Raw genomic sequence first — 13,206 nt, 5'->3', positions numbered from 1 at the left:
GCTGCTGCCAGCCAAGGAACGCATTAACGCTGCCTTTGAAAGCCATGGCCATACCAGCAGCCTTAGCAAAGCTCCACTGCAGGCGTGGACATGCCCTAAAGTGCACTGAAAGTGCTGCAGAGTTTGGCTCTTCAGCGCTCAAATCGCTTCTGACAAACAGGACTGGGAAGTCTTAACACATTCGGGCGTTTTTAAAAGCACTCCCAGCAGCATCTCGCACCGAATGAAAGCTTCGGATTAAAACCAGCTTTGGAACTGCAGAATGTTTGCAGGTGCCTCTCCTCAGGGAGCAGCTCATCCGTCAGCATTCAGCCCAGTAACACAAGTTTCTTTTGCAATATTTTATTGGAAGGTCCTCGGTGCCCACACACACACACACACACACATACTCTCAGACACACTGGCAAACCTGACAAATTCTTCAAAATACTTTAAATTACTGTTATTTACCCAGTAGGAAACAAAACATACAGAAAACCACAGCAGAAGCTTTTTATGAGATGTGATGATGCTGCATCTACCTCACCAATTGCACAAACCAGATTGCTTTCATTTATGAACTGAGCATTTTTCACTGCTTTCTCTATTTCAGAGAACCACAAGAAAGCCATTTTGGGGCAGAAGCGTCCCAAGTTTGGGTCCTTTAACAGCTTCAATCCTAATGAGTAATAATCACAGAATCATAGGGTGGGTTGGGTTGGAAGGGACCTTAAAGCTCATCCAGTTCCACAGGGACAAGGACACCTTCCACTATCCCAGGTTGCTCCAAGCCCCATCCAACCTGGCCTTGGACTCTTCCAGGGATGGGGAAACCACAACCCCCGTGTCCCTGGGTGGCAATAATGAATAATTAGGTGATGTCTGCCCAGCTGGCTGCAGGCAATGTCCCAAAGGCAATCCTGTGCCAGGGCACCCCCAGGACCAGCACAGAGCTCATTCCCAACTCCTCATCCTTCCAGCTGAACACTGCCCTAGTGCTGCTGCTTCCCAAGAAAAATTTCCTTCTTACAAAGTCAGTGTACATTCAATAGATAAATAACCACCTCTGTACTTAAAAAGTGCAGAACTATGGCCATAAATAAGCATTAGTGCTTCAAAAATTGTGAAACCACAGCTTTATGGTTTTAAACAGAGACAAGGTGGAATCTCGAATGGTGGCAATGTATTTCAGATGAAAGCTTTCAAGCAGATGAGGAATAGTTACAGGACTTGGAACCTGAGTAACTACAGTTGCATTAAATTATTCCATCTGCAAGTCCATTAAAAATTGTTAATGGTTTTGTATGGCTTTTATATTTATTGGGTGGGTTGATTCCTATGTGAGTCATACATATTTATTACCAGAGGCCAGATAATGGTTATTAATAAAACTTCTTTTATTTGCACACTGTCTTGATGCTGCCCTAAATATTTACAACCGGACTATAAAATAAAAAGAATCCTCAAAAATTCTAAGCAGCACCAGGGATGCATCACAACTTTGCTTTTTGTACTTTATCACTTTTTTGGGGTTTCGTTTTTTCGAAACTGGAAAAAAACCCCTCAGCCTGGTAAATCCATTCCTTTTCTCAAGTCAAAACAGCACTAATTCTTTCAAAGCTTTAAAGCACTCTTTGTGTGGAGGAAGTGAGAGGAGATCCAAAGTTAAAGCAGGCTGGGTTTTTTATAATTAAGAAAATACATATATTTCTACACATAATTATGAACAGTAACAAAAGCTCAGTATTAAAATAGGTCCACTGAATCCCTGGAATTGTGCCTGCCAACTAAAACACCTACTATGAATTTAGTAATGGGTTATGCAAACATAAATTACAAGGCCAGACATTTTAAAAGGAAAAAAAGGTGATTTATTGTCACACTGGAGACACGGCAGGATAGAAGCACAATTTCATTTTTCCATATATTCATCAACACTGCAGATGTGTTAATGCAAAAAGAATTCCAAAATAAAAATTACTCTCAACTGCTCTAATTCTCATCTGTCATTTAATTTACTTTAAAATTGTTACCAGGAAGCAAGTTTTTTTGTTTTAAGCAAGCAAAACACACTAAAAATTCCTGGAAGACAATAGGTTTTAAGAGCATTTTACAGACATTTCTCCCTCCAAAAATCAAGACTTCATCCAAAACTGACCACAACAGAGTAGCCCTGCAGAAAATTGGGGTATTTGGGAGGGTTTTTAATAGAAAAGCTTCAAACTGTCATTTGTACCTTGGGCATTTGGTTTGTGAGTATTTTTACTCCACATGTAATAGTTTCTGCTTCTCTTTCAAGCAGATCCAACTGTTCACTTATCCACTGTCAGAGCAGTGACAGGAATCTCTCCTAACTGGCAACTGCTGTTAAAAGAGTTATTTGTGACAACATCATAACTTTAATGAGAACAATGTGTTCCTTCAATTCCACCTGAGTGACTCTGAGGTGGTCCAGCAGATGAGCTGAGGGTTACAGAATGTTTGTTCACAAAGTAGAAAATGAAAAATACTAACTGAAGATGTTTAATTATTTCTTCTCTTGGTAAATACACATGGGAAGGAAGAGCAGGGATATTGATGCCTGTTATTTTTATAACTCTTGAAAATAAGTCAAACTATTGTTCAGAGTAAATTTAGGAACTGAACTTCAGACTTGCTTGGAGAGTGATCTCCATACAAATTCCAAGTGTTCCACTTACCTTTAAAAGTACCATAAAATAGAAGGTAAGAATGGCTGGTAATTATTGGTACCACAGTGAGAAAAATCTCAGCTATTTCAGCTAAAAAAATGACAATATTTTCCCTTAAAAGCCAGTCAATGATACATCAATAAATCACGTTATATCTTAATGCACACTACATAAAGTACAACCATTCTGCAGGAGGAAGGATGACAAATGCTCTGTCAGATTGAGCTTTTTTCCTTTAGTTCTGACCTTGAAAACATTCTCCTCTTTCAGCCCTCACCCCCAACCTTCCCCTGCCCTGGCCACTTTCCAACTGGGTCAGCCCTGTGAGGTTCAAGCAAAGGCAAGAACAACCAGGGAAAAACAAACTGTTTGCTTTGCCTTCTTTCAGTCTCAGTGACAGCAGAAACTCACTGCAGCATCAAAGGCTTAACAAGAGAGATTAACTTGTAAATATTTGCTTACAAGTGTGTCCCTTTGTAAACCACAGTAATACCCAAAATACCCCCTTTTCTCCTTTGCTGCAATGGAAAATGCTGCACCCTTGGCATTGCTGAAATCCAATACCTGCAACCAATGCTGTGAGAAGAAAAGTGAATTCTTCAGCTCTCAACCAGGAAAATGCTCAAATGAAATAAATCTACATTACTAAGAGCAAGTTGACTTCAGAGGAATTAATTTGTTCAACTGCTCTAATGAGTTCAGTTGAATCAGATGTGTCCCCCTCTTGAGTATTTTTGGAACTCTTGAATAAAGTAATTGCCTGTATATTTTCAGATTTACAAAAAGACTTCTGAGGTAAATGTGTTGTAGAAAACTGATTTAAGGATATCCTGACTTGAAAGCAAATGGAGATAGAAACAGTAACTCAAAGTGGTCCAGGTCATGTGGTTTCAGAAAAATGCTTTAAATTAAACTTCTCTGCCTAATAACACACAGCACACTCATGACTTCTGCAGGTCAGGGGAACTTTTTGCCTGGGTTTCAGACCTTTAAAAATGCTGTTTGAAAATCATGAACTCTGAAATCCTACATAGCAATAATCCCCAAAGTATGGCCTCATTTGGTAAAAGGCCTTTCTCAAGCCATGTTATTCCCAAATAAATTGCACAGATTCTGCTGCCCACCTTCTGCTGCCAACCCTGCTCTGCTGGAAACAGCACAAGTCAAGACCATAAAGACAATTAAAAAAAAAAATAAATTAATGAAGTTTACTGAGTGTGGTGGGAATGGTCAATGTGGTCAATGGAGGTCAGTTTTAGGAGAATCCTAGAAAAATACAACTGTGAATCATAACTGTCTTAGTGTTCTCTCACTTCCAGTAAAAAGGCAGCAAGAGATCATAATATAGAAACAGATGTCAGAAATTCTGATGGGTTTCCTGTCAACAGTGAGAACATGCTAAAGTGAAATATGTATTAAATAATCTGTCCAGGATCAGCTTAGACCTCATTTAACCCCTCTGACTCCATAAGACTGGTGTTTAGATCACATTTAAAGATATGGAGATAGATTCTTTTACTATTCTGAGAAAGTCACATCATAATAATAATAATAATATACTTCTCCATTTAGCTTTTGAAATACCAAGCCTATGTAGTACAAATTATCATAAAAATCATTTACCTGGCAAACAAACCTCTTAAGAATAAAAATATGGGAAGGTAGGACATGACACCTAAATATTATCCTAAAGGAGAGGTATTCATCAAAGGGAGAAAGAAAAAGAGAAAAGAGGGAGGGAAAGGGAAAAAAAGGAGGAAAAAGGAAAAAAGGAGGGGAAAAAGAAAGGGAAAGTGGGAAAAGGAAAAAAAAAGGGGAAAAAGAAGGGGAAGGGGAAAGTGGGAAAAGGAAAAAGGGGGGGGGGGGGGGGGGGTGAGGAAAAAAAGAAAGCAGTAAGAGGAGTGGAACAACCCAGCTGTAGATGGCAGCAAATCAATATTCACCCCTCTGTACACAGACACTGAGAACATCAATTATCCTCAGACAGACTGTGTGTTTTCAGTAGATTTTGTTATTATTTCCACTTTGTCACACAGACTAGACCAAAGCTGACTGTGCAACGTCATTGGGAATCAACACAATTCACTACCCACAATTCTGAAGATCCTGCTCTCATTTCAAGAACTAATTCAAGCAGCAGAATTAATTTTCTTTTTTTTACCATTAATTTGATTATCTTTTGCTGTAGAGACTGGATATTTCAGTAGAATACTCCAGAAACATTGGAGACAAAGAATTTAAGAATGTTACACTTTGAAAAACTGAGCCCTTCCATAATAACTGTCTTAATTTCCTTTAGTTCCTTATGACTTGCAATTATAATGATTTTTTTTTTTAAAAAAGCTCATGGATCTTAAAGATATGCATCACCTTGACAAGCAACATGATGAATAAAACTATTACTTGTGTACAAGAAGATTTTACAGGCATCTTTCTTTCTCTTTGGGGCACTGCAGAACGGTGATGGAGCAGGATGGGGAGCACAGGGATGGTTTGGGTGGCACTGATGGAAAACAGGTTTGGTGTAGGCAGGTAAATGTCATTTATTTGAGATCAACCAAGGGCTCAGGGTGAGCAGGCTGCTCCCTCGACCCAGTCAGTGTTTAGGTATTATTTTGTTTTCTAGCACCGTCCCATATTCCATTTTCCAGAGCATCTTTGTTTGAGAATTTACATTTCTGTGCTTGGAGGTTCTCCCACATCCCTGCATAACTCTGCCCATCGAACCTTTAATCTGCTTTACAGGATTCAGACGGGAATTTGGGCATTTAAAGGTAATCTTGACTTTCTCAATCTCATCAATTGAATACATTTACAACCCAGAAACTGCAAAGGGCAACAACAGTGAGGAGTCACCCATCCAATTTACCATTTTACCCATCAGGATAAAAACAAGGGGCCACAGGAACAGGGCAAGCTCCTGCCTCTAAATCTGGCCTTTATGCAGGCACCTCCCATCTGCCTGATTTTCTAGAGCTCATGATCTCCCATTATAAAATTAGTTGCTTATTTCATTTCCCAGGAGCAGCTGACCCAGGCCTCCCAGGCTGGTCTTTTGTCTTGTGCTCAGTTTAATGACCCCTGGCTCAGGTGAGCCTGGTAATTAACAACCCCCACAGCTCAAATCATAGAGAAAAGCAATGGAGAGTTACAGGTTCAACAGGCTTAAAAGTGGAAGTATGAGAAAAGCTCTTCAATGCTTAAAACAGAAATGGGCAAGCAAAAAGTGGTTACTGAACTAAGAATCTGGGTAAAAACAAAAGCAAAGTTATCAACATTAGGAACTATCTACACTTTGTGCCAATATTATTAACCTGTGCACCTGAAATTATTTGGAGACTACAAAACCCCAACTCTGAAAGCTGGTTATTCAAAGATTCCCTTATTCACACCAGAATGGGCATAAGAGGACAGAATTAGGTAAAACAAGAATTTCACAGGGGTTAAAATACCCCCAAAATATCTCAGCCGGTCACAACAGTTCAGGATTTGTCACTGTAAGAAAATAATCATCTGATGCAGGCTGGCAATTCACATGATATATTTTGAGATGCCTTCCAAGTAACAGTCATGTAAAATTGATGTTTCAAGTAATCTCCTGACCAGTCTCAGCCTTCCACAGTAGCTGCTCAGGGGGAAACAAATTGAGACTGAAAATACTCCAAAACATCTATGAGCAGCAGGTCTGACACGACCTCCTGAAAGGTGTGAGGAGGTAAAGAGTATTTTTGCAATAACAGGTTAAGAACCCTTTCTAGAAGTTTCTGCACAACCACCACTGAATTTTCTGTTCACATTAAGTTCCCAAACATGAGATACTTCTTCCCAGAGTCGTCTCCCAGTATGCCAAGACAGAAATAGTATTTTAACATTTTTAAATACCAAAAGCCCTAGGGTCATTCCTCTAAACATGAAAACTTTGTATTGCTTTTGCAGCAATTTGGTAATTTGCAAGGAAGGCAGAAATGACCCAAATAGATCTGTCACAATTTTTAAAGTAAAACGAAACAGAAGTATCTTCAACGTTTTTAGTAATTGTTTGAATCCTTTTCTGCTGCACAGGAGATAACTTTCAAGCAGATATTACAGAAAGTCTAGAGGCAGCAATGAGTAGGAAAGTCAAGGCAATCCACACTTGTCTCCTGATTTATGGTGGGACTGGCAAGGACAGAGGAAAAGAGATGCTGGCACAGCCTAAACCAGGGCTGCACCGACAGGGATGCAGGCAGGGTGAAACACAAAATGGAAAGTACAATTCTGAAACAGATTGTTACATTTAACAATTCCATCTTTGTGGCTTTGTTTCTTTTTTTAATGCCAAGAAAGTTGTTACTTCATCGTGGAAATCTGAATTGAGCTGTACACTGGGTTATTTATCTATCTGAAGAACATTGTGCATCCAAGCTGGTTTTCTACCACAGAACTCTTTTGTTATGAGAAAGAGCACAGTGGATGTTTTAGGAACATAAATGTATCGGTTTCGAGATGCCAGTGGCCCCCTGTGAATTCCCTGTCCATCCCAAGGATGTTTCCCATTCTGGGGAGGCTTCTAGACAAAGCTGCAGTTACTCATCCTGACTTCTGATTTCCAGCTGTCTCCCAAAACTGTGAAGTTTTGAGAAATGTTCATAGACCTCCCTGCTTTTTGGGAGTGCAAAAAACAACTGAAGGTGAACACACACTCCACAAGCTTTAAATTCTGTGTGAGGAGGAAATCCAGTGCAGTTTTCCAGCAGGGATAGCTGGACACCCACATCTACCACACCAAATCCCTTGGACAGGACAGAGCTTCTACATCTGAGCTCCCTCCATGCTCCTGGGGCAAAAACTGCATCTCAAGTTGGCTACAGCTGCCTATTCCTTCAGTTCAGATACTTTCTTCTAATCCTTTGATCCCATTTTCAGCCTTTCTCTCTCAGAGAAAGAAGAAGTTGCTCTTCAGAAACAAAGCTGCAGAAGAGAACCACAGCAGAGAGGGCAGACAAAGAAAGAACCTAAAAAATCCATGCAAGCTTATAAATGAGTGTGGTTCCACAGGGGTTCCTGGACAAAAGAGGATGTAGAATCTAGCACAGACCCCAATTTCCTCAAACACTGGGGATGTTCAGAGTGTTATTTTGAATGCAGTCCCTGAATAAATAAACCCCACATATTCTAGAAGAGAATAGAGGCTACAGAATTGTATTTTGTAAACTAATATTTAAAACCTTCCCATCAAATGATTTAAATTCTGTATCCTCCTTACTGGAAGGACTAATTGTATATCATTTCCCACTCTATCTCTCTGTACAAGAGGATCTATTTGCCTCTGTACATTTCTCTCCCACTGAGTTACCAAGGTGCTCTCCCAATGCACTTTAAAAGTGTAGTGTCTTGGGGGTTTTTGTTTGTTGCTCCCCTTCTGCTCCACAAAAATAAAACTGACTTAAAGAAATCTCCTGAAATCTGCAACATGCCATCAGATGGGAGCTGGCAGCTACAGCCACATTCTGAAGAATTTGTCATTTTCCTTATAGGAAAAAAAGGAAGGCAGCAGGAAACAAGTTAGGTTTTGTAGTATGAACTTGAGCTTCTAGCAAACAATTGAAAATGTGGCCCCAGAATTCCACGTATTTTCTGGATTCTGCACAATTTCCTATACCCTCCACATTCTTTCACTTCTCTCCTTCCTTCTTGTCTTCCTAACAGTTTGCAAAGTGCATCAACTCTCCCTCTCCCTCTCACTCTTCAAAAAAGCCCAGTTCCTTCAAAGCCACAGTCCCCAAATTCTACTTTTTCTTCAAAAAGAATTGATTTCTGTCTCCTCAGGACACTGGTTAAACAACACTGCCTCTCCCCCACGAGTCACTCCTGCTCCCACATTACCTTTCCCCTCTCTGGGTCAGCATCCCTCCCTCTGCACCCACAGGAAGCAGAGCAGCATCTGCTACTGGAGAAGCAGCAATAAAGGTTAGGAGAGCTGCCTGCTGCTTCCCTCCCAGGAAGAGGCTTGGAAGGAGCTGGTACTGGCGTATCAGTTATCTGGAACTGGCTTTGGAACGCCACAACATTCCTGGGTGAACAGATTGCTGGCAATCAGCAGGGAAAAAATACCCAAATCCACAAAACAAACAGAGGAGCCAGCCAGCCCTAAGCACTGCTCTGCTTTCAGGAGGCAACAAAGTGGGATTATCTGTGGGATTGAGGTAACTGCACATGCCTGTGCACAGACACACTGCACAAGCTCACAGGAAGAGTTTAAACACTCCCAGCTTCTCACACAAAATATTCACCTTTCCCAGCTTTGCCCATTGGTCCCTGCAAGTTTTACCCCACAGCTGCTCCATGCACATTCTCCCAGGGGAGTTTGGCTCAGCCCTGACCTTGTGTTTCCAGTGAAATCAACAGCAAAACTTAATTTGATTTTTGATGGAAAAATGAGCATCTTTGAAGTTATGCCCTTGATATAAATTTATTTAGGCAGTGAAATGTCATTTTCTACATCCAAGTGCTTGGAGAGTTTGGATTGGCAAAGGAGTTTTTTTGCAATTCTCCAGGTTTTACATTATCATATCATTTAGAGCAAGCCTGTTTCAAGGCCACTGTTGATGCTTCCTCTAAAAACATCAATCTGTATTTCAGTATTTATAGAATGCAAAAGCTTCCTGATGAGAAAAACATCAGAGATAAGCAGATTTAGATAAGGACCTGGCAATACATACAAAAAATTATAGAAATAAACCATTAAGAAGAAATCATCACTTCCACATGCCTAAGACAGGAGAGACTGGGATAGCTTTTCTCCTTACCTCTGGAGTGTTTTTCTTGAACTCACGACTTTGCTCAATAAGTTTTTTCCTGGACTGCTCACTTTCATCTTGCCGGTTCGCCAATATCGTTGCTGTGGTATCGAGCTCTCTCTGTTAAGAAAAAGAAACATAAACCAAAAAAAAAAAAAAAAAAAAAAAAAAGGAAATACAGTCAGAGCTCTGTCACAGAAATAAAAAAAAAAAATAACCCCATACATCATGTTATTGGGAATATTGAGCAGCACAGAACAAAGCACCAAGCAACCAAAACATCACCATTTTTCTCAAAACTATTCATGGCTCCACCCCAGCATTACACAGGACAGCAGCAGTGGCACACAGGACACACCTCCTAATAAATTCCCTAATCCAGTCAAGATTACAGATACTGGACATATTCAAACCAGGTTTATTTTCACCTGCCTGCTTTTTAAAGATATTGGTTTTCCCCCTTTTGAGTTATCCTGTTAAAAAATTTATTAATTCTAATATTGGTTAATCTTATACTTGAATCTAGACTGGTTATGCTTCAGTCACTCTTAATTTCCTATGACATGCTGTATATAACTCCATACTTCCAGTGCAGTGCTCTTTTCCATTTAATTCTTGCCTTATTTGAATACAAAATTATCTTTTCCTATTATTGGAATCTATTCTTCCAATGTTAATTAGCAGCTATCTCCATTTCCTCTCCAAAACATATCTTTTTTTAAGCACCTGATGAACTCCAGAGTATCTTCCAACAGTTTCTACTGAGCTAAAGCACAGGTCCCACTGTTTCCCAGCTTCTTCCAAGTGTGTTATCCCCATCCCAGTTCCTGCACTCAGTGCTGTGCTTCCAAATGTCACCGTAACAGACTGAATGGGTCACTTATCAGTGCCTAAACCAACAATACTCAATCTTCTGTGTCAGTTTATGCCTCTGCTGCAGCATTTCCACAGAACATGAAGAAATAAAGGCAAAGCCATCCATTCAGATACAGACATCATTCCCCAAGTCACTGGGAGAACCAAGAATTCATAAAAGGAATTTGGCACTGTTTTATCCTCTGATTAATTCAAAAGGAGAAAAACCTGGCTCTGAGAAAAGTTCATGAAAAGGAAGAATGATGTGCTAGAGCAAGACTACCTTCAACTCATCCCTCTGCCAACGTGCCTCCAACCTGCCTGCAAAACTCCCAGTATTCTCCACCAGAAATTTGCCACGCTTCTGGAATTTGTTCATAACTCAACCACCTCTAAGGGACCAAAAGCACAAGCCTGGGACCTCCTGTCAGGTCTAATACCAGACCCCAAATAGGAGGTCAAGTCGCTGACTTGACAATAGATACAGACACTACTGTCTAAATACTCTGAAAAAGCCTAATTCTTCATTTTAGATATATTTTTGAATGGGTAAATCCTGGAAGGATGGACATGAGTCTTAGGTAACTCCACAGTTTGACCTCTGGAGGGAAAATAAAAAGCCTTCTGCAGTTCCCAACTCAAGAGGACTAATATTTTTTCCCCCTTTAGGTTTATTAACATAAAACTAAGATTCTTTTTTTTTCTTTTTTAATAAATATATGGACCATAGTTATACTAATCCTTAGAAACCAGCTCAATATGACAAATGGATGTGAAGCCAAGCGGCGTGCTGGAGCCGGTGACCTAAATATTGTCACTGAAATGCTTAAAAATCCTTCTATATCTGACTTTGAGTAAAGAAACAGGAATATGTCCACCAGATCTTGGTTTGGAATTCTGTAACATATGTGAAATCTATTGCAGAAAAGTGGGAAATACTTAACAGTTGGATAAACCACATTTGAAATTCATCCCAGCTAAGTTTATGCAAGAAAAAAGAGCAACAGAAACCAATGTGGTTAAGCAGAACTATAAAGAGCAATATAACGGCTAAGCAGAAGGCTTTTAAAAAATATAAACAATCTGGTACGGCCAGAAACTTGGAAAACTATATTTAAAAAGGAAGCACACATTTAGAGCCAAGCAAAGAAAACACAAATCATGAAGTAAGAGGGAATTTCAGTCGAGCAAAGAACCAAGTGCTTTGGTTTCCGATAGCGAGCGCTAGCAAGGAACCTGACCTATGGAAAAGAAAGACTTTTAAAGACCTGTGCTTGCAAGTTTAGAGACAAGAAAGAAAAAGAACTGATTTAAAAAATAAGTAAAATTTTATATTTTGTGCTACAATGAAGAGTCAGGTAGCAAATGACAAAGAACTTTCTCACCCTCGCTGCTTGATTCATACCGGTGCCACGGCGCGCTTACGCCGGGCGCCTTCCCATTACTTTCTGAATTCCTTTTGGGACAGGTCTGATAATTCCTCACCACAAAACATTTCCTTCTGTGACATATCAGGCACAGACGTTGCCAAGGAGAACTGCCAGCACACCACTGCACCGAGCTGTCTGACTCTGGGGGCTGGAGCCCACGAGCTCCAGATATTGCACTGATGAGCAACTGAGAGTGTAAGATGCAATTCCAGCTGAGGAACCCCATGATCTAACCCCGTGATTTGATACAAAATAAGATATTAAATCTGCAAGCCATGTCATAGTTAATAAGACCCAAATCAAAACTGTTTGGAAAATCGCTAATCTTTTCTTCCTTACTTGATTTGAACTCTGTACAATGCAAGTTTCATTTATTTAAACATAGTAATAGATACAGGATTACAACCCAGAAGCACTAATGGCAGATTTTTCATACTTCTGATTTAATCTCATGAGACAGCCCAATTTGTTTAAAAAAATCAATGTGGCCAATGCATTATTTCTGCAAGCAAGCTCATTTTAAGGAGTAAATAATAGTAATTTCAACATTTCAAACCTGAGTACTGTGTAACACTCAGAGGTAAACACCTTCCCAAGCTTTGCAATCACCCTCTAAGTAGGTAACAAGTAAAAGGAGATGTAATTCTGCACAGAGAGAAGTGTCTTGGAGAGTCAAAAATAGGAGCCCATGTCTCAGTATCATCCTTCACACCTTTGAAATCAAAAGGGTTCCAAGGAAAAGCAAACAAAAACCAGGGCTCAAAGGTGTTGCAGCGGTGACCTGGCTGTGGAAAGGATTCAAAGCCTGGAAGCTTTAGTTCCACTGATTCAATACTGGCTAATGAACTTTCTGGCCCAAAATAGCCACCATTCAATCACCCCTGCAGAAAGGGAGTCACTGCTTGGAGCACATCTTGGGAGAGAACAAATAAGACCATTATCCCTCCCCCTGCCCCAAAGTCCCATTGATTTAGGGCAGTTCAGAGATAACTAAAGAACTCTCTCCAGGGTTTCTACTTTGACCCATTTCAACAAATTTACTGGGGGTGGGAGGAAGGCAGTGGGAGGAGAGGAGACAAGAAAGTCTTGTGCTCCTAAGTGTGGGAGTCATTAGAAGCAGTCCCCAGAAAACAAACATTAAAGGCTTTCTTTTAGGCAGTATAGAAATAAAAAATCTAAAACTAGGAGGGTCAATCCACTATCCAGTGTAACAACAATCACCTTGGAGTGAATTTATGTTCTCTTAACTCAGGTACTTCCAAACGCTGTTAGACTCTCTGTTCATCCTGTCTCTGTCACCCCATGGTGACATGGCTGCATGAGATCCACCAGCGCAGAGCCAGCCTGCTGAAAACATCCCATCCTTCCTCTCTTAATTTCTGCTGCATTGAATCAGCTCCCTGTTCAGGGCCCAGCTGTGCCCACAAGGAATTGCACCATTACAACAGGGACTGGGAAAACACAGCTGGAGTG

At 40.3% G+C, this 13,206-nt stretch overlaps 1 protein-coding gene across 4 annotated transcripts in view; it reads right to left on the bottom strand.

Annotated features, from left to right (window-relative positions):
* The window catches only part of CUX1 (cut like homeobox 1), a 270,436-nt gene that overhangs the window by 210,569 nt on the left and 46,661 nt on the right, over positions 1-13,206 (bottom strand). For all 4 annotated transcript variants that reach the window (XM_082294439.1, XM_082294436.1, XM_082294437.1 and 1 more), the window contains exon 2: positions 9,458-9,568. In XM_082294439.1, the coding sequence (XP_082150565.1) occupies positions 9,458-9,568 (111 nt within the window). The remainder of the gene's footprint in view (positions 1-9,457; positions 9,569-13,206) is intronic.

Source organism: Coloeus monedula (assembly GCF_965178545.1).
Source record: "Coloeus monedula genome assembly, chromosome: 20".
Classification (NCBI taxonomy): domain Eukaryota; kingdom Metazoa; phylum Chordata; class Aves; order Passeriformes; family Corvidae; genus Coloeus; species Coloeus monedula.
This window is presented reverse-complemented; position numbering and strand designations above follow the sequence as displayed.